Genomic DNA, 22,946 nt, shown 5'->3' on the forward strand with positions numbered 1-22,946 from the left:
TCCAAAAATCCCCCAAAAAATCCCAACAAATTCCAAAAAAAATCCCAAAAAATTCCCAAAAAATCCCCAAAAAATCCCAAAAAATTCCCAAAAAATCCCCAAAAAAATCTGAAAAAAAATTCTGAAAAAATTCCCCCAAAAAATCCAAAAAAATCCAAAAAAATCCCCCAAAAATACTAAAAAAATCCAAAAAAATCCCCAAAAATTCCTAAAAAAATCTGAAAAAATCTGAAAAAATCCCAAAAAAATCCCAAAAAAATTCCCAAAAATTTCCCAAAAATCCCCAAAATTCCCCAAATCCCCATACCTCCTGCCAGACACGGTGGTGGCTGAGGAAGCAGCCGATCTACCAAAAAAATACTCAAAAAATCCCCAAAAATTCAAAAAAAATCCCCAAAAAAAGCAAAAAAAATCCCAAAAAATTCTCAAAAATCCCAAAAAAATTCCCAAAGATTCCAAAAAACTCCCCAAAAAATTCCCCAAAATCCCCAAAAATCCCCCCCAAAAAAAAATCCCCAAAAATCCTAAAAAAATCCAAAAAAATCCCTAAAAATTCAAAAAAAATCCAAAAAAATGAAAAAAAAATCCCAAAAAATTCCCAAAAATCCCAAAAAATCCCCAAAAATTCCCAAAAATTCCATACCTCCTGCCAGACTCGGTGGTGGCTGAGGAAGCAGCCGATCTCGCCGGCGGTCAGCGCTCGGCCGTGGAAAGGATCTCGATATCCTGGCAGCATCCGGATCCCCAGAGAGTCCAGCTGGGAGCTGTTCAGGGACCTGGGAAAAATGGGGAAAATGGAAAAAATTCCATGGGAAAATCAGGAAAAATTCCATGGGAAAATGGGGAAAATCCATGGGAAAAATGGGAAAAATTCCATGGGAAAAATGGGAAAAATTCCATGGGAAAATGGGAAAATTCTGTGGGAAAATCAGGAAAAATTCGATGGGAAAATGGGGAAATTTCATGAGAAAATCAGGAAAAATTTCATGGAAAAAATGGGGAAATTCCATGGGAAAATGGGAAAAATTCTATGGGAAAATTCCATGGAAATTACATGGAAAAGGGGAAAATTCCGTGGGAAAATTCCATGGAAAATGAGAAAATTCCATGGGAAAATGGGAAAATGGGAAAAATTCCATGGGAATTCCGGGAAAAATTCTGTGGGAAAATGGGAAAAAGTGGGGAAAATTCCATCGGAAAATGGGAAAATTCCATGGGAAAATTCCATGGGAAAATTCCGTGGGAAAATGGGGAAAATTCCGTGGGAAAATGGGAAAATGGGGAAAATTCCATGGGAATTCTGGGAAAAATTCTGTGGGAAAATGGGGAAAATTCCACTGGAAAATGGGAAAAATTCTGTGGGAATTCCGGGAAAAATTCCATGGGAAAATGGGAAAAATTCCATGGGAAAATGGGAAAATTCATGGGAAAATTCCTTGGGAAAATCAGGAAAAATTCCATGGGAAAATGGGGAAAATTCTGGGGGAAAATGGGAAAAAGTGAGGAAAATTCCATGGAAAATGGGGAAAATTCCATGGAAAAATGGGAAAAATTCCATGGGAATTCCAGGAAAAATTCCATGGGAAAAATGGGGAAATTCCATGGGAAAAACGAGAAAATTGGGAAAATTCCATGGGAAAAATGGGAAAATTGGGAAAATTCCATCAAAAATTCCAGGGAAAAATGGGAAAATTCCATGGGAAATTGGGAAAATTCCATGGAAAAATGGGAAAATTCCATGGGAAAATGGGAAAATTGGGAAAATTCCATGGGATTCTGGATGGAAATTGGGAAAATTCCATGGGAAAATGGGAAAATTCCATGGGAAATGGGAAAAATTCCATGGAAAAATTCCGTGGGAATTCTGGGAAAAATTCCATGGGAAAAATTCCGTGGGAATTCTGGGAAAAATTCCATGGGAAAATGGGAAAAATTCCATGGGAATTCTGGGAAAAATTCCGTGGGAAAATGGGAAAAAGTGGGGAAAATTCCATGGGAAAATTCCATGGGAAAATGGGAAAATTCCATGGAAATTACATGGAAAATGGGAAAATTCTGTGGGAAAATTCCATGGGAATTCCGGGAAAAATTCTGTGGGAAAATGGGAAAAATTCTGTGGGAAGATGGGAAAAAGTGGGGAAAATTCCATGGAAAATGGGAAAATCAGGAAATGAAAAAAATTCCATGGGAAAATCAGGAAAAATTCCATGGGAAAATGGGGAAAATTCCATGGAAAAATGGGAAAAAGTGGGGAAAATCCATGGGAAATCCGGGAAAAATCCTGGGAAAATCCCATGGGAAATCAGGGAGAAATTCAGGGAAAATCTGGGAAAATTCCGTAGGAAATCCAGGAAAAAATCCCATGGGAAATTCAGGGAAAAATCCCATGGGAAAATTCCATGGGAAATGGGAATTGGGGAAATCCATGGGAATTCTGGGAAAAAGGGGAAAATTCATTGGGAATTCTGGGAAAAAATGGGGAAAATTCTGTGGAAAAGTGGGAATTTTGGGGGAAAATTATGTGGGAATTTTGGGGGAAAATTCCATGGGAATTCCTGGGAAAAAGTGGGGAAAATTATGTGGGAATTCCGGGGAAAATTCCGTGGGAAAATAGGAAAATTCCATGGAAAAATGGGGAAATTCCATGGGAAAAATGGGGAAAATTCTGTGAGAAAATGGGAAAAATTCCATGGAAAAATTCCGTGGGAATTCCAGGAAAAATTCCTCTGGAAAATGGGAAAAATCTGTGGGAATTCCGGGAAAAATTCCATGGGAAAATGGGAAAATTCCGTGGGAATTCCAGGAAAAATTCCACTGGAAAATGGGAAAAATCTGTGGGAATTCCGGGAAAAATTCCATGGGAAAATGGGAAAATTCCGTGGGAAAAATGGGAAAAATTCCATGAGAAAATCAGGAAAAATTCCATGGGAAAATGGGGGAAAATTCTGGGGGAAAATGGGAAAAAGTGAGGAAAATTCCATGGAAAATGGGAAAAATTCCATGGAAATTCTGGGAAAAATTCCGTGGGGAAAATTCCATGGAAATTCCATGGGAAATGGGAAAATTCCATGGGAAAATGGGAAAAAGGGGAAAATTCCATTGGAAAATGGGAAAAATTCCATGGGAATTCCAGGAAAAATTCCATGGGAAAATGGGAAAATTCCGTGGGAATTCCTGGAAAAATTCCATGGGAATTCCTGGAAAAATTCCATGGGAAAATGGGAAAATTCCGTGGGAATTCCTGGAAAAATTCCATGGGAATTCCTGGAAAAATTCCGTGGGAAAATGGGAAAAAGTGGGGAAAATTCCATGGGAAAATTCCATGGGAAAATGGGAAAATTCCATGGAAATTACATGGAAAATGGGAAAATTCTGTGGGAAAATTCCATGGGAATTCCGGGAAAAATTCTGTGGGAAGATGGGAAAAAGTGGGGAAAATTCCATGGAAAATGGGAAAATCAGGAAATGAAAAAAATTCCATGGGAAAATCAGGAAAAATTCCATGGGGAAATGGGGAAAATTCTGTGGGAAAAATTCCATGGGAAAATGGGAAAAATTCCATGGAAAAATGGGAAAAAGTGGGGAAAATTCCATGGGAATTCAGGGAAAAAGTGGGAAAATTATGTGGGAATTTTGTGAGAAAATTCCATGGAAAAGTGGGAATTTTGTGGGAAAACTCCATGTGAATTCTGGGGTAAAATTCTATGGAAAAGTGGGAATTCCAATTGGGGAAAATTCCATTGGGAAAGTGGGAATTTTGGGGGAAATTCCATGGGAATTCTGTGAAAAAGTGGGAAAATTCATTGGGAATTCTGGGAAAAAATGGGGGAAATTCTGTGGAAAAGTGGGAATTTTGGGGGAAAAGTATGTGGGAATTTTGGGGGAAAATTCCATGGGAATTCCCGGGAAAAAGGGGGAAAAATTCCGTGGGAATTCGGGGAAAAAGTGTGGGAAATTCAGTGGGAATTTTGGGGGAAAAAGTGGGAAAAATTCTGTGGGAATTTCGGGGTGAAGTTCCATGGAAAAGTGGGAATTCTGGGGGAAAAATTCTGGGGAAATTCCAGGGGAAAATTATGTGGGAATTTTGGGGGAAAATTCCATGAAAAAGTGGGAATTTTTTGGGAAAATTATGTGGGAATTCTGGGAAAAAGTGGGGAAAATTCTGTGGAAAAGTACGAATTCTGGGAAAAAATTCCATGGGAATTTCATGGGAAAAATTCCAGGGGAAAGTGGGAATTCAGAGGAAAAATTCTGGGGAAATTCTATGGGAAAGTGGGAATTTTGGGAAAAATTCCAGAAGAATTCCAGGAAAAATGGGAATTTTGTGGGGAAAATTCCATGGAAAAGTGGGAATTCTGTGGGAGAAGTATGTGGGAATTCCAGGAAAAAGTGGGAAAAAATGACAAAAGTATGTGGGAATTCCATGGGAAAATTATCTGGGAACTTTGGGGGAAAATTCCATGGAAAAGTGGGAATTCTGTGGGAAAATTCTGTGGGAATTTTGGGGGAAAATTCCATGGAAAAGTGAGAAATCCGGGGGAAATTCCATGGGAATTTTGGGGGAAAATTCTGTGCAAAAATGGGAATTTTGGGGGGAAAAGTGGGAATTCCGTGGAAAAAACTCGATGGGAATTCTCTGGGGAAATTCCATGAGAATTCCAGGGGGGAAAAAGTGGGAATTTGAGAGTTCTGGGATGGGAATTGGAGGGTTTAGGGTGGGAATTCTGGGAATTTGGGGGATCTGAAAAGGGAATTTGGACAATTTTGGGATCTGGGATGGGAATTTTGGGAATTTTGGGGAATTTGGGGTTCTGGGATGGGAATTTTTTGGGATCTGGGATGGAAATTTTGGGAAATTTTGGGGATCTGGGATGGAAAATTGACCATTTGAGATGAGAATTTTGGGAAATTTAGGGATCTGGAAAGGGAATTTGGACAATTTTGGGATCTGGGATGGAAATTTGGGTGTTTAGAACTGGAATTTTGGGAATTTTGGGATCTGGGATGGGAATTTGGGGGATTTTAGGATCTGGGATGGGAAGTTTGGAGTTCTGGGATGGAAATTTTGGGGATTTTGGGGATCTGGGATGGAAATTTTTTGGGCTCTGGGATTGGAATTTGGGGATTTGGAATTGAAATTTTGGGATTTCGGGAATTTTTGGAGCTGGGATGGGAAGTTGGGAGTTCTGGGATGGAAATTTGGGTGTTTGGAATTGGAATTTTGGGAATTTTGGGATCTGGGATGGGAATTTGGGGGATTTTAGGATCTGGGATGGGAAGTTTGGAGTTCTGGGATGGAAATTTTGGGAATTTGGGGTTCTGGGATGGGAATTTTTTTGGATCTGGGATGGAAATTTAAGGGTTGGGATGAGAATTTTGCGGATTTTGGGGATTTGGAAAGGGAATTTGGACAATTTTGGGATCTGGGATGGGAATTTGGGGATCTGGGATGGAAATTTGGGTGTTTAGAACTGGAATTTTGGGAATTTTGGGATCTGGGATGGGAATTTGGGGGATTTTAGGATCTGGGATGGGAAGTTTGGAGTTCTGGGATGGAAATTTTGGGAATTTGGGGTTCTGGGATGGAAATTTTTTGGGCTCTGGGATTGGAATTTGGGGATTTGGAATTGAAATTTTGGGATTTTGGGAATTTTTGGAGCTGGGATGGGAAGTTGGGAGTTCTGGGATGGAAATTTGGGTGTTTGGAATTGGAATTTTGGGAATTTTGGGATCTGGGATGGGAATTTGGGGGATTTTAGGATCTGGGATGGGAAGTTTGGAGTTCTGGGATGGAAATTTTGGGGATTTTGGGGATCTGGGATGGGAATTTTTTTGGATCTGGGATGGAAATTTAAGGGTTGGGATGAGAATTTTGGGGATTTTGGGGATCTGGAAAGGGAATTTGGACAATTTTGGGATCTGGGATGGGAATTTGGGGATCTGGGATTGGAATTTTGGGGATTTGATGTTCTGGAATGGGAATTTTTTGGGATCTGGGATGGAAATTTTGGGGAATTTTGGGGGTCTGGGATGGAAAATTGACCGTTTGAGATGAGAATTTTGGGGAATTTAGGGATCTGGAAAGGGAATTTGGACAATTTTTGGAGCTGGGATGGAAATTTGGGGATCTGGGATGGAAATTTGGGTGTTTAGAACTGGAATTTTGGGAATTTTGGGATCTGGGATGGGAATTTGGGGGATTTTAGGATCTGGGATGGGAAGTTTGGAGTTCTGGGATGGAAATTTTGGGGATTTTGGGGATCTAGAATAGGAATTTTTTTGGATCTGGGATGGAAATTTAAGGGTTGGGATGAGAATTTTGGGGATTTTGGGGATCTGGAAAGGGAATTTGGACAATTTTGGGATCTGGGATTGGAATTTTGGGGATTTGATGTTCTGGAATGGGAATTTTTTGGGATCTGGGATGGAAATTTGAGGGTTTGGAATTGGAATTTCGGGAATTTTGGGGATTTGGGATCTGGGATGAATATTTAAGGGTTTGGATGAGAATTTTGGGGATTTTGGGGATCTGGAAAGGGAATTTGGACAATTTTGGGATCTGGGATGGGAATTTTGGGATCTGGGATTGGAATTTTGGGGAATTTGGGGATCTGGGATTGGAATTTTGGGTATTTGATGTTCTGGAATGGGAATTTTTTGGGATCTGGGATGGAAATTTTGGGGAATTTTGGGGGTCTGGGATGGAAATTTGGGGATTTGGAATTGGAATTTGGGTGTTTGGAATTGGAATTTCAGGAATTTTGGGAATTTGGGAGTCTGGAATGGGAATTTTTTTGGATCTGGGATGGAAATTTAAGGGTTTGGATGCGAATTTTGGGGATCTGGAAAGGGAATTTGACCGTTTGGGATGGGAATTGGAGGGTTTAGGATGGGAATGTTGGGAATTTTGGGGAATTTTTTGGGAATTCCAGAGGCTCACCTGCCATCCACAGCCTCCACCAGCTTGGGGGAAATTCCCAACTCCTGCAGAGTTCGCAGCATTCGCTGCCGGCGGTCAGAGCGGCGCCGGAGATTGATCAGAAAAACCTGGAAAATCCCAGAAAATATGGGAAAAATCCTGGAAAAATGGGAATTCTGAGAAAAATCCTGGGAAAAATGGGAATTCTGGGGGAAATCATGGGAAAAATTGGGAAAATCCCAGGAAAAATGGGAAATTCTGGGGGAAGATTCCAGGAAAAATGGGAATTCTGGGGAAAATCTGCCCAAAATCCAGGGAAAAATGGGAATTCTGGGGAGATTTGGGGGAAAAAGGGGAAAATGCCAGGGAAGTCCCTGGAAAAATCGGGAAAAATCCCAGAAAAAATGGGAATTCTGGGAGAAAATCCTGGGGAAAATGGGAATTCTGGGGAGATTTGGGGAGAAATGGGGAAATCTGGGAGAAAATCCTGGGAAAAATGGGAATTCTGGGGGAAATCTGCCCAAAATCCAGGGAAAAATGGGGGAAATCCTGAGAAAAATCAGGAAAAATCCCAGAAAAATGGGAATTCTAGGGAGATCTGGGGAGATCTGGGGGAAAATCCCTGGAAAAATTGGGAAAAATCCCAGAAAAAATGGGAATTCTGGGGAAAATCATGGGAAAAATTGGGAAAATCGTGGGGGAAATCCTGAGAAAATTGGGAATTCTGGGGGAAATCCTGGGAAAAAATGGAAATTCTGGGGGGATTCAGGGAAAAATGGGGAAAATCCTGGGAAAAATGGGAATTCTGGGGGAAAATCCCCGAAAATCAGGAAAAATCCCAGAAAAATGGGAATTCTGGGGGAGAAATGGGGAAATCTGGGGGAAAATCCTGGAAAAATTGGGAAAAATCCCAGAAAAAATGGGAATTCTGGGGAGATTCAAGGGAAAATGGGGAATTCTGGGGGGATTTGGGGAGAAATAGGGAAATTTGGGGGAAATGGGAAAAATCCCAGGAAAAATCAGGAATTCTGGGGAGATTTGGGGAAAATCTCAGGAAAAATTGGGAATTCTGGGGGAAATCCAGGGAAAAATAGGATAATTGTGTCCCAAATCCAGGGGAAATGGGAAAAATCCTGGAAAAATGGGGAATTTTGGGGGAAATCCAAGGGGAAAATGAGGAAAAATTCCCTAAATTCTGAGAAAATTGAGGAGAAACTCCCAAAATCCAGGGAAAAATGGGGAAAAACTCCCAAAATCCAGGGAAAAATTGGGAAAATCTCCCAAAATCCAGGGAAAAATTGGGAAAATCTCCCAAAATCCAGGGAAAAATAAGGAAAAACTCCCAAAATCCAGGGAAAAATGGGGAAAATTCCCAAAATCCAGGGGAAAATAAGGAAAAACTCCCAAAATCCAGGGGAAAAATAAGGAAAAACTCCCAAAATCCAGGGAAAAATTGGGAAAATCTCCCAAAATCCAGGGAAAAATGGGGAAAGTCTCCCAAAATCCAGGGGAAAATGAGGGAAAAACTCCCAAAATCCAGGGAAAAATGAGGGAAAAACACCCAAAATCCAGGGAAAAATGGGGAAAAACTCCCAAAATCCAGGGAAAAATGAGGAAAAATTCCCAAAATTCAAGAAAAATGAGGGAAAATGAGGGAAGTCAGGGAGCTGGAAATGTGGGAATTTTGGGATTTTCTCACCTCATCGAATCCCAGTTTATCCAGGATTTTGGGAGGAACCCAAACGTGGGGAGAAGGTTCAGCTGGAGGCAGTTTCACTGTGGGAAAGAGAAAAATTCCATGAAAATCATGGAATTCCGTAAGAATTCCATGGAAATTGATCCCAAATTCCATGGAAATCCCCAAATATTCCATAAAAATCACCCCAAATTCCATGAAAATCCAACAAATTCCACAAAAATCACCCCAAATTCCCTGGAAATTCCCTGGAAATTCCCCCAAACCCTCGGGAAATTCCCAAAAATCCCTGGAAATCCCCCAAATCCCCCAGATTCCCTATAAATTCCCCAAAAATTCCCTGGAAATTCCCAAAATTTCCGTGAAATTCCCTGGAAATCCCCAAAATTCCCAGGAAATTCCCAGGAAATTCCCCAAATCCCTGAAAATCCCAAAATGTAATGGAAATTCCGTGGAAATCCCCCAAATTCCCTGGAAATTCCCCAAATTCCAAAAAAAATCACCCAAATTCCATAAAAATCACCCCAAATTCCCCAAAATTCCCGATAAAATCTCCCAAATTCCCAGGAAATTCCCCAAATTCCAGGGAATTCCCATAAAAATCACCCCAAATTCCATGGCAATCCCCCAAAATTCCATAAAAATCACCCCAAATCCCCCAAAATTCCCTCTAAAATCCCCCCAAATTCCCAGAAAATCCCCTAAATTCCCAGGAAATTCCCTAAATTCCCTATAAAATCCCCCAAATTCCCTGGAAATTCCCCAAAATTCCCTGGAAATTCCCATAAAAATCACCCAAATTCCATGGCGATCACCCCAAATTCCCCAGAATTCCCTGGAAATTCCCCAACCCCTCTGGAAATTCCCATAAAAATCACCCAAATTCCACAAAAATCACCCCAAATTCCCCAAAAATTCCCAGGAATTCCCCAAATTCCAGGGAATTACCATAAATATCACGCAAAATTCCATGGCAATCCCCCAAAATTCCACAAAAATCACCCCAAATCCCCCAAAATTCCCTGGAAATTCCCAAAATTCCCTGGAAATTCCCAAAATTCCCTATAAATCCCCCAAAAATTCCCCAAACTCCCTGGAAATTCCCTATAAAATCCCCTAAAATTCCCCATAAAATCCCCAAAAATTCCCTATAAAATCCCCCAAATTCTCTGGAAATTCCCTGGAAATTCCCCCAAATTCCCTATAAAATTCCCCCAAATTCCCAAGAAAATCCCCAAAATTCCCAAGAAAATCCCCCAAAATTCCCTATAAAATCCCCCAAAATCCCCCAAATTGCGTATAAAATCCCCCAAAATTCCCTATAAATGCCCCAAAATTCCCTATAAATTCCCCAAATCCCTGAAAATCCCAAAATGTAATGGAAATTCCGTGGAAATCCCCCAAATTCCCAGGAAATTCCACAAAAATCACCCAAATTCCCAGGAAATCCCCCAAAATTCCCTATAAATCCCCCAAATTCCCCATAAAATCCCCCAAAATTCCCTGGAAATTCCCAGGAAATTCCGTATAAATTCCCCCAAATTCCCTATAAAATTCCCCAAATTCTCTGGAAATTCCCCAGAAATTCCCCAAATTCCATATAAATTCCCAGGAAACTCCCCAAAATTGCCACAAAATTCCCTATAAAATTCCCCAAATTCCTTATAAAATCCCCAGAAATCCCCCAAAATTTCCTACAAAATCCCCCAAAATTCCCTATAAAATCCCCTAAAATTCCCTACAAATCCCCCAAATTCCCTATAAATTCCCCAGAAATTCCCCAAAACCCTCTGGAAATTCCCCAAAATTCACTATAAATCCCCCAAAATTCCCCAAATTTGCTGATAAATCCCCCAAAATTCCCTATAAAATCCCCCAAAATTCCCTATAAATTCCCCAGAAATTCCCCAAAACCCTCTGGAAATTCCCCAAAATTCCCTATAAAATCCCCAAAATTCCCTATAAAATCCCCCAAATTCCCTGGAAATTCCCTGGAAATTCCCCAAATTCCCTATAAAATCCCCCAAATTCCCAGGAAATTCCCCAAAATTCCCTATAAATTCCCAGGAAACTCCCTGGAAATTCCCCAAAATTGCCACAAAATTCCCTATAAAATTCCCCAAATTCCCTATAAAATCCCCCAAAATTCCCTGGAAATTCCCTATAAATTCCCCAAAATTCTCTGAAAAATCCCAAAATTCCCTACAAATTCCCCAAAACCCTCTGGAAATTCCCTACAAATTCCCCAAAATTCCCTATAAACCCCCCAAAATCCCCCAAATTCCTACAAAATCCCCCAAAATTCCTAAAATCCCCCAAATTCTCTGGAAATTCCCCAGAAATCCCCCAAATTCCCAAGAAAATCCCCAAAATTCCCAATAAAATCCCCAAAATTCCCTATAAAATCCCCCAAAATCCCCAAAATTCCCAAGAAAATCCCCCAAAATTCCCTATAAATCCCCCAAAATTCCCTATAAAATCCCCCAAATTCCCAGGAAATCCCCCAAAATTCCCAAATTTCCCCAGCCTGACCCATGATCTCCAGCTGGAGGTGCAGGAAGTTCTCAGCCTCGTCCTGCAGGGAGCTGCTGGAGGGAAGAGGAACAGGGAGGAAGCCAAACTGCTGCCGGTTGGAAAGGAACATCTGCACCCCTGGGAAAAATTGGGAAAAATTGGGAAAATGTTGGGAAAAAATTGGGGAAATGTTGGGGAAATATCGGGGAAAAACTGGGAAAAAATTGGGGAAATATTGGGGAAATATTGGGGAAATATTGGGGAAATATTGGGAAAAGATTGGGAAAAAATTGGGAAAAAATTGGGAAAAAATTGGGGAAATATTGGGGAAATATTGGGAAAAAAATGGGAAAAAATTGGGGAAATGTTGGGAAAAAATTGGGAAAATATTGGGGAAATGTTGGGAAAAAATTGGGAAAATATTGGGGAAATATTGGGAAAAAATTGGGGAAATATTGGGGAAAAATTGGAAAAATATTGGGGAAATATTGGAGAAATATTGGAAAAAAATTGGGAAAAAATTGGGAAAAAATTGGGAAAAAATTGGGAAAAAATTGGAGAAATATTGGAAAAAAATTGGGAAAAATTGGGAAAAAATTGGGAAAAAATTTGGAAAATGTTGGGAAAAATTGGGAAAATATTGGGAAAAAATTGGGAAAAAATTGGGAAAAAATTGGGGAAATATTGGGAAAAAATTGGGAAAAAATTGGGGAAATATTGGAAAAAAATTGGGAAAAAATTGGGAAAAAATTGGGGAAATATTGGGGAAATGTTGGGAAAAAATTGGGAAAAAATTGGGGAAAAATTGGGGAAAAATTGGGGAAATATTGGGAAAAAATTGGGGAAATATTGGGGAAATATTGGAAAAAAATTGGGAAAAAATTGGGAAAAAATTGGGGAAATATTGGGAAAAAATTGGGAAAATATTGGGGAAATATTGGGGAAAAATTGGGAAAAAATTGGGGAAAAATTGGGGAAATATTGGGAAAAAATTGGGAAAAAATTGGGGAAATATTGGAAAAAAATTGGGAAAAAATTGGGAAAAAATTGGGGAAATATTGGGAAAAAATTGGGAAAATATTGGGGAAATATTGGGGAAATATTGGGGAAATATTGGGGAAAAATTGGGGAAATATTGGGGAAAAATTGGAAAAAAATTGGGGAAATATTGGAAAAAATTGGGAAAAATTGGGGAAAAATTGGGAAAAAATTGGGGAAATATTGGGAAAAAATTGGGAATTTGGGGAATTTTGGGGTTTTGGGAATGGAACAGGGAGGAACCCAAACTGCTGCCGGTTGGAAAGGAACATCTGGACCCCTAAAATGAGGGAAAAATGGGAATTTTGGGAACTTTGGGATTGGGAATGGTGGGAAAAAAGGGAATTTGGGGAACTTTGGGGTTGGGAATGTTGGGGAAAATGGGAAAAATGGGAACTTTGGGATTGGGAATGGCAGGGAAAATGGGAATTTTGGGGATTTTGGGAATGTTGGGATTGGGAATGGTGGGGAAATGGGGAAAATGGGAATTTTGGGATTGGGAATGGCAGGGAAAATGGGAACTTTGGGAACTTTGGGAATGGGAATGGTGGGGAAATGGGAATTTTGGGATTTTGGGAATGGAACAGGGATGAACCCAAACTGCTGCCGGTTGGAAATGAACTGCTGCTGAACTCCTGGAATGAGGGAAAAATGGGAATTTGGGGATTTTGGGAATGGTGGGAATTCTGGGATTTTGGGAATGGGGATAGTGGGAAAAATGGGAATTTTGGGGTTGGGAATGGAGGGGAAAATGGGAATATTGGGAACTTTGGGAATGGGGATGATGGGAAAAATGGGAATTTTGGGAACTTTGGGAATGGGGATGATGGAATTGGGAATCAACCCAATGCCAACAATCCCAAATCCCAACAATCCCAACAATCCCAAATCCCAATTTAACTCAATCCAACCCAATTCCAACCCCAAACCCCAAATCCCAACTCAATCCAACCCAATCCAATTCCAACCCCAAATCCCAAAAATCCCAAATCCCAACTCAACCCAACCCAACTCAATCCAACAATCCCAAATCCCAACAATCCCAAATTCCAACAACCCCAAATCCCAAACCAATCCCAACCCCAACTCCCAAATTCCAACCCAAACTCAACCCAACTCCATCCCAATCCCAAATCCCAACAATTCCCACTCAATCCAATCCTAACAACCCCAAATCCCAACAATCCCAACAACCCCAAATCCCAACAATCCCAAATCCCAACAATCCCAAATCCCAACAACCCCAAATCCCAACTCAACCCAACCCAACAACCCCAAATTCCAACAACCCCGAATTCCAATTTAACTCAACCCAATCCCAACAACCCCAAATCCCAACAATCCCAATCCCAACTCAACCCAACAATCCCAATAATCCCAACTCAACCCAACCCAACTCAACCCAACAATCCCAATCCCAAATCCCAACAATCCCAAATCCCAACAATCCCAACAACCCCAAATCCCAAATCCCAAACCCCAACAATCCCAACAATCCCAAATCCCAACAACCCCAAATCCCAACAACCCCAAATCCCAACAACCCCAAATCCCAACAATCCCAACAATCTTGAATCCCAAAAATCCTAACAATCCCAATCCCAACAATCCCAACAATCCCAAATCCCACCAATCCCAACCCCCATCTCCCCACCAGCATGCCAGCAGGCGGCGGCGAAGACGATGATGTTGTCGAAGACCCCAAATCCCAATAATCCCAAATCCCAACAATCCCAACTCCCAACAATCCCAACTCCCAACAATCCCAACAATCCTGAATTCCAACAATCCCAACAATCTCAAATCCCAACAACCCCAAATCACAACAACCTGAAATCCCAAAAACCCCAAATCCCAACAATCCCAACTCAACCCAACTCCATCCCAAATCCCAACTCAACCCAACCCAACAACCCCAAATTCCAACAACCCCAAATTCCAATTTAACTCAACCCAATCCCAACAAACCCAACTCCATCCCAACAATCCAAATCCCAACTCAACCCAACAATCCCAAATCCCAACAATCCCAAATCCCAACAATCCCAAATCCCAACAACCCCAAATCCCAACAACCCCAAATCCCAACAATCCCAAATCCCAACAACCCCAAATCCCAATAATCCCAACAACCCCAAATCCCAAACCCCAACAATCCCAAACCCCAACAACCCCAAATCCCAACAAACCCAAATCCCAACAATCCAAATCCCAACTCAACCCAACAATCCCCGTTCCCAACTCAACCCAACCCAACTCAACCCAACAATCCCAATCCCAACAACCCCAAATCCCAACAATCCCAACAATCTTGAATCCCAAAAATCCTAACAATCCCAATCCCAACAATCCCAACAACCCCAAATCCCAACAACCCCAAGAATCCCAATCCCAACAACCTCAAATCCCAATCCCAAATCCCAACAACCCCAAATCCCAAAAACCCCAAATCCCTACAATCCCAAACCCCAATCCCCATACCAGCATGCCGGCAGGCGGCGGCGAAGACGATGATGTCGTTGAAGACCCCAAATCCCAACAATCCCAAATCCCAACAATCCCAACTCAACCCAACTCCATCCCAAATCCCAGCAATCCCAACCCAACAACCCCAAATTCCAATTTAACTCAACCCAATCCCAACAAACCCAAATCCCAACAATCCCAATCCCAACTCAACCCAACAATCCCAATCCCAAATCCCAACAATCCCAAATCCCAACAATCCCAACAACCCCAAATCCCAAATCCCAAACCCCAACAATGCCAACAATCCCAAATCCCAACAATCCCAAATCCCAACAACCCCAAATCCCAATAATCCCAACAACCCCAAATCCCAAATCCCAACAATCCCAACAACCCCAAATCCCAACTCAACCCAACAACCCCAAATCCCAACCTCAACAATCCCAAATCCCAACAATCCCAATTCCCAACTCAACCCAACAACCCCAAATCCCAACAACCCCAAATCCCAACAACCCCAAATCCCAACAACCCCAACAATCTTGAATCCCAAAAATCCTAACAATCCCAATCCCAACAATCCCAACAATCCCAAATCCCAACAACCCCAAGAATCCCAATCCCAACAACCTCAAATCCCAACAATCCCAACAATCCCAATCCCAACAATCCCAACAATCCCAATCCCAACAACCTCAAATCCCAATCCAATCCCAATCCCAAATCCCAACAAACCCAAATCCCAACAATCCAAATCCCAACTCAACCCAACAATCCCAATCCCAACAACCCCAAATCCCAACAACCCCAACAATCCTGAATCCCAAAAATCCCAACAATCCCAATCCCAACAATCCCAACAATCCCAAATCCCAACAATCCCAATCCCAACAATCCCAACAATCCCAAATCCCAACAACCCCAAATCCCAAATCCCAACAATCCCAATCCCAACAATCCCAACAATCCCAAATCCCAACAATCCCAACAACCCCAAATCCCAACAACCCCAACAATCCCAATCCCAACAACCTCAAATCCCAATCCAATCCCAATCCCAAATCCCAACAATCCCGAATCCCAACAACCCCAAATCCCAAAAACCCCAAATCCCACCAATCCCAACAATCCTAAATCCCAATAATTCCAACAACCCCAAATCCCAACAACCCCAAGAATCCCAATCCCAACAATCCCAACAATCCCAACAATCCCAACAACCCCAAATCCCAACAACCTCAAATCCCAACAATCCCAATCCCAAATCCCAACAACCCCAAATCCCAACAATCCCAAATCCCAACAATCCCAAATCCCAACAATCCCAACAATCTTGAATCCCAAAAATCCTAACAATCCCAATCCCAACAATCCCAACAATCCCAATCCCAACAATCCCAACAATCCCAACAATCCCAACAACCCCAAATCCCAACAACCCCAAGAATCCCAATCCCAACAATCCCAACAATCCCAACAACCCCAAATCCCAACAACCCCAACAATCCCAAATCCCAACAACCCCAACAATCCCAAATCCCAACAACCCCAACAATCTCAAATCCCAACAATCCCAACAATCCCAAATCCCAACAACCCCAACAACCCCAAATCCCAACAACCCCAACAATCCCAATCCCAACAACCTCAAATCCCAATCCAATCCCAATCCCAAATCCCAACAATCCCAAATCCCAACAACCCCAACAATCCCAACAATCCCAAATCCCAACAATCCTAACAACCCCAAATCCCAACAACCCCAACAATCCCAAATCCCAACAATCCCAACAATCCCAAATCCCAACAACCCCAACAACCCCAAATCCCAACAATCCCAACAATCCCAACAACCCCAAATCCCAACAACCCCAACAATCCCAATCCCAACAATCCCAACAATCCCAACAATCCCAACAACCCCAAATCCCAACAACCCCAAGAATCCCAATCCCAACAACCTCAAATCCCAATCCAATCCCAATCCCAAATCCCAACAATCCCAAATCCCAACAACCCCAAATCCCAACAACCCCAACAATCCTGAATCCCAAAAATCCCAACAACCCCAAATCCCAACAATCCCAACAACCCCAAATCCCAATAATCCCAACAACCCCAAATCCCAAACCCCAACCATCCCAAACCCCAACAACCCCAAATCCCAACAAACCCAAATCCCAACAATCCAAATCCCAACTCAACCCAACAATCCCCGTTCCCAACTCAACCCAACCCAACTCAACCCAACAATCCCAATCCCAACAACCCCAAATCCCAACAACCCCAACAATCCTGAATCCCAAAAATCCCAACAATCCCAACAATCCCAATCCCAACAATCCCAACAATCCCAACAATCCCAACAACCCCAAATCCCAACAACCCCAACAATCCCAATCCCAACAACCTCAAATCCCAATCCAATCCCAATCCCAAATCCCAACAATCCCAAATCCCAACAATCCCAACAATCCCAAATCCCAACAACCCCAACAATCCTGAATCCCAAAAATCCCAACAATCCCAATCCCAACAATCCCAACAATCCCAAATCCCAACAATCCCAACAATCCCAACAACCCCAAATCCCAACAATCCCAACAATCCTAAATCCCAATAATTCCAACAACCCCAAATCCCAACAACCCCAAATCCCAACAAACCCAACAATCCCAAATCCCAACAATCCCAAATCCCAACAATCCCAAATCCCAACAATCCCAAATCCCAACAACCCCAAATCCCAATAATCCCAACAACCCCAAATCCCAAATCCCAACAATCCCAACAACCCCAAATGCCAACAACCCCAAACCTCAACTCAACCCAATCCCAACTCAACCCAACCCAATCCAAATCCAACCCCAAATCCCAACAATCCCAAATCCCAATCCAATCCCAATCCCAAATCCCAACAATCCCAAATCCCAACAATCCCAAATCCCAACAATCCCAAATCCCAATCCAATCCCAATCCCAAATCCCAACAATCCCAAATCCCAACAACCTCAAATCCCAATCCAATCCCAATCCCAAATCCCAACAATCCCAAATCCCAACAACCCCAAATCCCAACAACCCCAAATCCCAAAAACCCCAAATCCCACCAATCCCAAACCCCACTCCCCATACCGGCACGCCGGCAGGCGGCGGCGAACACGATGATGTCGTCGAAGGCTCCGGAATATTCCGGGGGCGGCGGGTGGAACGCCAACTCGCGGGACTTGTCGCGCCGCAGGTCCAGCAGGAGCGCCGAGTGCACCATGGGAACCGCGAAGCAGCCCGCAGCATCCCGCAGCACGCACACCGGCAGTGGCGGCGTGCGCGGTAGCCCCTGAGCAGGAAATTTAGAGGTAGAGGGTAGAAATATGTAGGGGTAGGAAGCCCAGGGTAGAGAAATATGTAAGGGGCCCCCAGAGGTGGGGAAATGTGAGGTGGGGAGGGTGAGGTGGGGAAGGCCCCGGGAATTGGGGTGGGAAATTTGGGGTGGAGGCAGGAATTGGGGTGGGAATTGGGGGTAGGGGTGGGGTAGGAGGGCCAGGAATTGGGGTGAGGTGAGGTAGAGAAGTCCCCAGAGGCCAGGGTGGAAATTTGGGGTAGAGGTGAGTGTTGAGAATTGGGGAGAATTTGAGGTAGGCCCCAGGGTAGGGTGTGGTGGGGGCCCCAGGGAATTGGAGGGAAAATGCCAAGAGGTAGGGAAATTGGTAGAGAAGTAAGAATTGGGGTGAGAGCAAACAGAATTGAAATTTAAGTGGGGAAAATGTGAGTAGGCTGCAGGTAGGCAGGAGTGAGAGGCCCAGGGTAGAAATGGTAGGGGAGGTAGGTGGGGGAAGTGGTGGGGAAAATGTAGGTAGGGGAAATTTGAGTGAACTGAGGTAGGGGGAAAATGTGAGGTGGAAAATGTAGGTGGGGTAGTGAAGTGTTGAGGCCAGGTGAAGGTATGAGGTGGGGGGTAGGTGGCCCAGAAGTGGAGGATTTGAGGTGGGGAAAATGTGGTAGGGAAGGCTGGTGGGGTAGGAGTAGAGGTATTAGGAATTGGGAAATTTGAGGTAGGCTTAGAGGTGAAATGTGAAATTGGGGGAAGTGGGAATTGGGGGAAATGTGAAATTGGGGGAGGTATTTGAAATTGGGGGAAAATGTGAGGTAGGGAAATGTGGGAATTGGGGTGAGGCCCCAGGGTGGGGAAATTTGAGAGGCCAGGGTGAGGGTCAGAGAGGAGGTAAGGAATGAGGGAAATGTGAGGTAGGGAAAATGTGAGGTGAAATTTAGAATTGGGGAAGGCGCAGAATTGGGGGGAAAATGTGAGGTGAAGGTAGGAGTAGAGGCCCGAAATTGAGAGAGGTAGAGAATTGAGGAGACTAGGAATAGGGTGAGGTGAAATTTGGTGGGGGGGCAGGGGTGAAATTTGGTGGCCCAGGTGGGGTTTGAGGTGAAGTGGGAATTGGGGGAGGCTAGGAATTGGGGAAATTTGAGGTGGGAAATGGCAGGGTGGGGAAATTTGGGGTGGAAATATGTGGGGTGGGGAAATTTGGGAATTGGGGTGGGGTGGAAATTTGGGAATTGGGGAAATTTGGGAGGTGGGGGAAAATGTGAGGTGGGAGGCCCAAGTGGAAATGTGGGAATTGGGGTGGGGAAATTTGGGGTGGGGGGTGGGAATTGGGGTAGAATTGAAATTTAGGAATTGGGGTGGGAGTGGGGAATTGGGGGGCAGGGTGGGGGGCCCAGGGTGGGGGGGGCCCGGGGGTGGGGAAAGGGGCCCAGGGTGGAAATGTGAGGTGGAGGGGAAAATGTGTGAGGTGGGAAATTTGGGGTAGGTGGGAATTAAATTTGAGGTGGTGAGGTGGGGTAGGAGTGGGGAAATTTGGGAATTGGGGAAATTTGGAGTGGGGGAAATTTGGGGTGGGGAAATTTGGGGTGGAGGAGATTTGGGAATTGAAATTTGGGGTGGGGGAAATTTGGGGTGGGGGGCCCCAGGGTGGGGAAATTTGGGAATTGGAGGAAATTTGGGAATTGGGGTGGGAGCCAGGGTGGGGTGGGAGTGGGGGGTGGGGTGGGGGGCCAGGGTGGGGAAATGTGGGGTGGAAATTTGGGGTGGGGGAAATGTGGGAATTTAGGGGGAAAATGTAGAATTGGGGAAATTTGGGAATGAGGGGTGGGGTGGAAATTTGGGGTGGGGGAGGGTGGGGTGGGGATTTGGGGTGGAGGGAAAATGAAATTTGGGAATTGGGGGAAAAAATGGGGGAATTGGAAATTTGGGAAGTGGAAATGTGGGAATTGGGGTGGGAAATTTGGGGTGGGGAAATTTGGGGTGGGGGTGGGAATTGGAAATTTGGGAATTAGGGGTGGGGGGGGGGAATTGGGAAATTTGGGAATTGGAAATTTGGGAATTGGGGGAAATTTGAAATTGAAGAATTTGGGGTGGGGGGGGAATGTGGGGTGGAGGGAAAATGTGGGGGTGGGGGGGAAATTTGGGAATTGGGGGGGAAATTTGGGGTGGGGGAAATTTGGGGTGGGGGGTGGGGTGGGGGAAGTGGGGTGGGGGGTGGGGTGGGGGGGGTGGGGTGGGGGAAATTTGGGGTGGAAATTTGGAGTGGAGGGAAATTTGGGAGTGGAAATTTGGGGTGGGGGGTGGGGTGGGGTGGGAGTGGGGGGAAATTTGGGGTGGAGGGGAAATTTGGGAATTGGGGTGGGGTGGGGTGGGAAATTTGGGAAATTGGGGTGGGAGTGGGGGAAATTTGGGGTGGAAATGTGGGGTGGGGAAATTTGGGGTGGGAAATGTGGGGTGGGGGAAAATGTAGAATTGAAATTTGGGGAGGGTGGGGTGGGGGAAATTTGCAGGAATTGGGGGAAATTTGCAGGGTGGGAAATTTGGGAATTGGAGGAAAATGTATGGGAATTGGGAAATTTGGGGTGGGGGGGGGAAAATGTAGGAATGAAATTTAGGAAAAATATGGGAATTAGGGGAAAAGATTCTGGGAATGAGGGTGGGAATAGCACTGGGAATATCCCTGGGAATTGGGGAATTCTGGGAATGAGGGTGGGAATTGTGGGGAAAAGTCCTGGGAATGAGGGTGGGAAAAATGTGGGAATGATGGTGGGAATGGGATGGCTGGGAATTGGGGAAAATTCTGGGAATTGTGGGGGGAAAGTCTGGGAATGGGGTGGGAATGGCACTGGGGTGGGGGGAAATTTGGGAATGAAGGTGGGAAAAATCCAGGAAGTGGGGAAATTTGGGAATGAAGGTGGGAATGGCACTGGGAATTGGGGAATTCTGGGAATGAGGGGGGGAAAAATCCTGGGAAGTGGGGGGGGAAATGTGGGAATGATAGTGGGAAAAATGTGGGAAAAGTTCTGGGAATGAGGCTGGGAACTGTGGGAGAAATGTGGGAATGAGGGTGGGAATTGTGGGGAAAAATTTTGGGAATGAGGGTGGAAAAAAATCCTGAGAATAGCCCTGGGAATTGGGGGCAAAATCTGGGAATGAAGGTGGGAAAAACCCTGGGAAATGTAGGGGAAAATCTGGGGATGAAGGTGGGAATTGTGGGGAAAAATTCTGGGAATGAGGGTGGGAATAGCATTGGGGATTGTGGTGGGAAAATTTGGGAATGAGGGTGGGAAAAATATGGGAATGAGGGTGGGAATGACGGGAATGAGGGTGGGAATTGGGGGAGAAATGTGGGAATGAGGGTGGGAAAAATCCTGGGAATTGTGAGGGAAATTCTAGGAATGAGGTGGGAAAAGATGGGAATGAGGGTGGGAATGATGGTGGGAATAGCCCTGGGAATTGGGAAATTTGGGAATGAGGGGGGGAAAATATGAGAATAGCGCTGGGGATGGTGGGGAAAATTGTGGGAATGAGGGTGGGAAAAATATGGGAACAGCCCTGGGAATTGTGGGGAAAATTGTGGGAATGAGGGTGGGAAAAATATGGGAACAGCCCTGGGAATTGTGGGGAAAATTCTGGGAATGAGGGTGGGAATTGTGGGAGAAATGTGGGAATGAGGGTGGGAATTGTGGGGAAAAGTCCTGGGAATGAGGGTGGGAAAAATGTGGGAATGATGGTGGGAATGGGATGGCTGGGAATTGGGGAAAATTCTGGGAATTGTGGGGGGAAAGTCTGGGAATGAGGGTGGGAATAGCCCTGGCGATGATGGTGGGAATGTGGGAATAGCCTTGGGAATTGCCCTGGGAATGTGGGAATTACGGGAATGATGGTGGGAATGTGGGAATGACCCTGGGAATGGCACTGGGAATGGCACTGGGAATGTGGGAAAAATGGGAGGAATAATCCTGGGAATGCAGGAATGATGGTGGGAATAGCCTCGGGAATAGCCCTGGGAATGATGTGGGAAAAATCCTGGGAATGCCCATTGGGAATAGCCCTGAGAATGTGGGAATACCACTCAGAATAGTCCTGGAAATGCAGGAATTCCACCAGGAATGGCTGGAACAGGGAATTCCCGAATTCCCCGAATTCCCAAGGCTCACCTGAGTGCTGATCCCAGATAAAATTCCCAAATTCCCGAATTCCCAAATTCCCCAATGAAGGCTCACCTGAGGAGTCATCCCAGATAAAATTCCCAAATTCCCAATCCCTCACCTAGGGCTAATCCCAGATAAAATTCCCAAATTCCCAGACTCACCTGAGGCTAATCCCAGATAAAATTCCCGAATTCCCGAATTCCCAGGCTCACCTGGGGAGTCATCCCAGATAAAATTCCCAAATTCCCAACCCCTCACCTGAGGCTGATCCCAAATAAAATTCCCAAATTCCCGAATTCCTGAATTCCCAAGGCTCACCTGGGGAGTCATCCCAGATAAAATTCCCAAATTCCCGAATTCCCAAGGCTCACCTGAGGCTGACCCCAGATAAAATTCCCGAATTCCCAAATTCCCAAATTCCCAGGCTCACCTGGGGAGTCATCCCAGATAAAATTCCCGAATTCCCAAATTCCCAAATTCCCGAATCCCCAGGCTCACCTGGGGAGTCATCCCAGATAAAATTCCCGAATTCCCAAATTCCCGAATTCCCGAATCCCCAGGCTCACCTGGGGAGTCATCCCAGATAAAATTCCCAAATTCCCGAATCCCCAGGCTCACCTGGGGAGTCATCCCAGATAAAATTCCCAAATTCCCGAATCCCCAGGCTCACCTGGGGAGTCATCCCAGATAAAATTCCCAAATTCCCGAATTCCCAAATTCCCGAATTCCCAGGCTCACCTGGGGAGTCATCCCAGATAAAATTCCCAAATTCCCGAATTCCCAAATTCCCGAATTCCCAGGCTCACCTGGGGAGTCATCCCAGCC

At 44.3% G+C, this 22,946-nt stretch overlaps 1 protein-coding gene across 1 annotated transcript in view; it reads right to left on the bottom strand.

Moving 5' to 3' along the window:
• LOC146422633 (procollagen galactosyltransferase 1-like) overlaps positions 1-22,946 on the bottom strand; it is a 33,942-nt gene that overhangs the window by 10,345 nt on the left and 651 nt on the right. The window contains exons 2-6 of the mRNA XM_085045771.1: positions 17,772-17,973; positions 11,148-11,267; positions 8,619-8,695; positions 6,941-7,047; positions 644-776 (exon numbers count right to left, since the gene is read on the bottom strand). Of these exons, the coding sequence (XP_084901897.1) occupies positions 644-776; positions 6,941-7,047; positions 8,619-8,695; positions 11,148-11,267; positions 17,772-17,973 (639 nt within the window). The remainder of the gene's footprint in view (positions 1-643; positions 777-6,940; positions 7,048-8,618; positions 8,696-11,147; positions 11,268-17,771; positions 17,974-22,946) is intronic.

This window comes from Lichenostomus cassidix, unplaced genomic scaffold, assembly GCF_008360975.1.
Source record: "Lichenostomus cassidix isolate B80296 unplaced genomic scaffold, HeHo_3.0 HiC_scaffold_39, whole genome shotgun sequence".
In the NCBI taxonomy this organism is placed as follows: Eukaryota; Metazoa; Chordata; class Aves; order Passeriformes; family Meliphagidae; genus Lichenostomus; species Lichenostomus cassidix.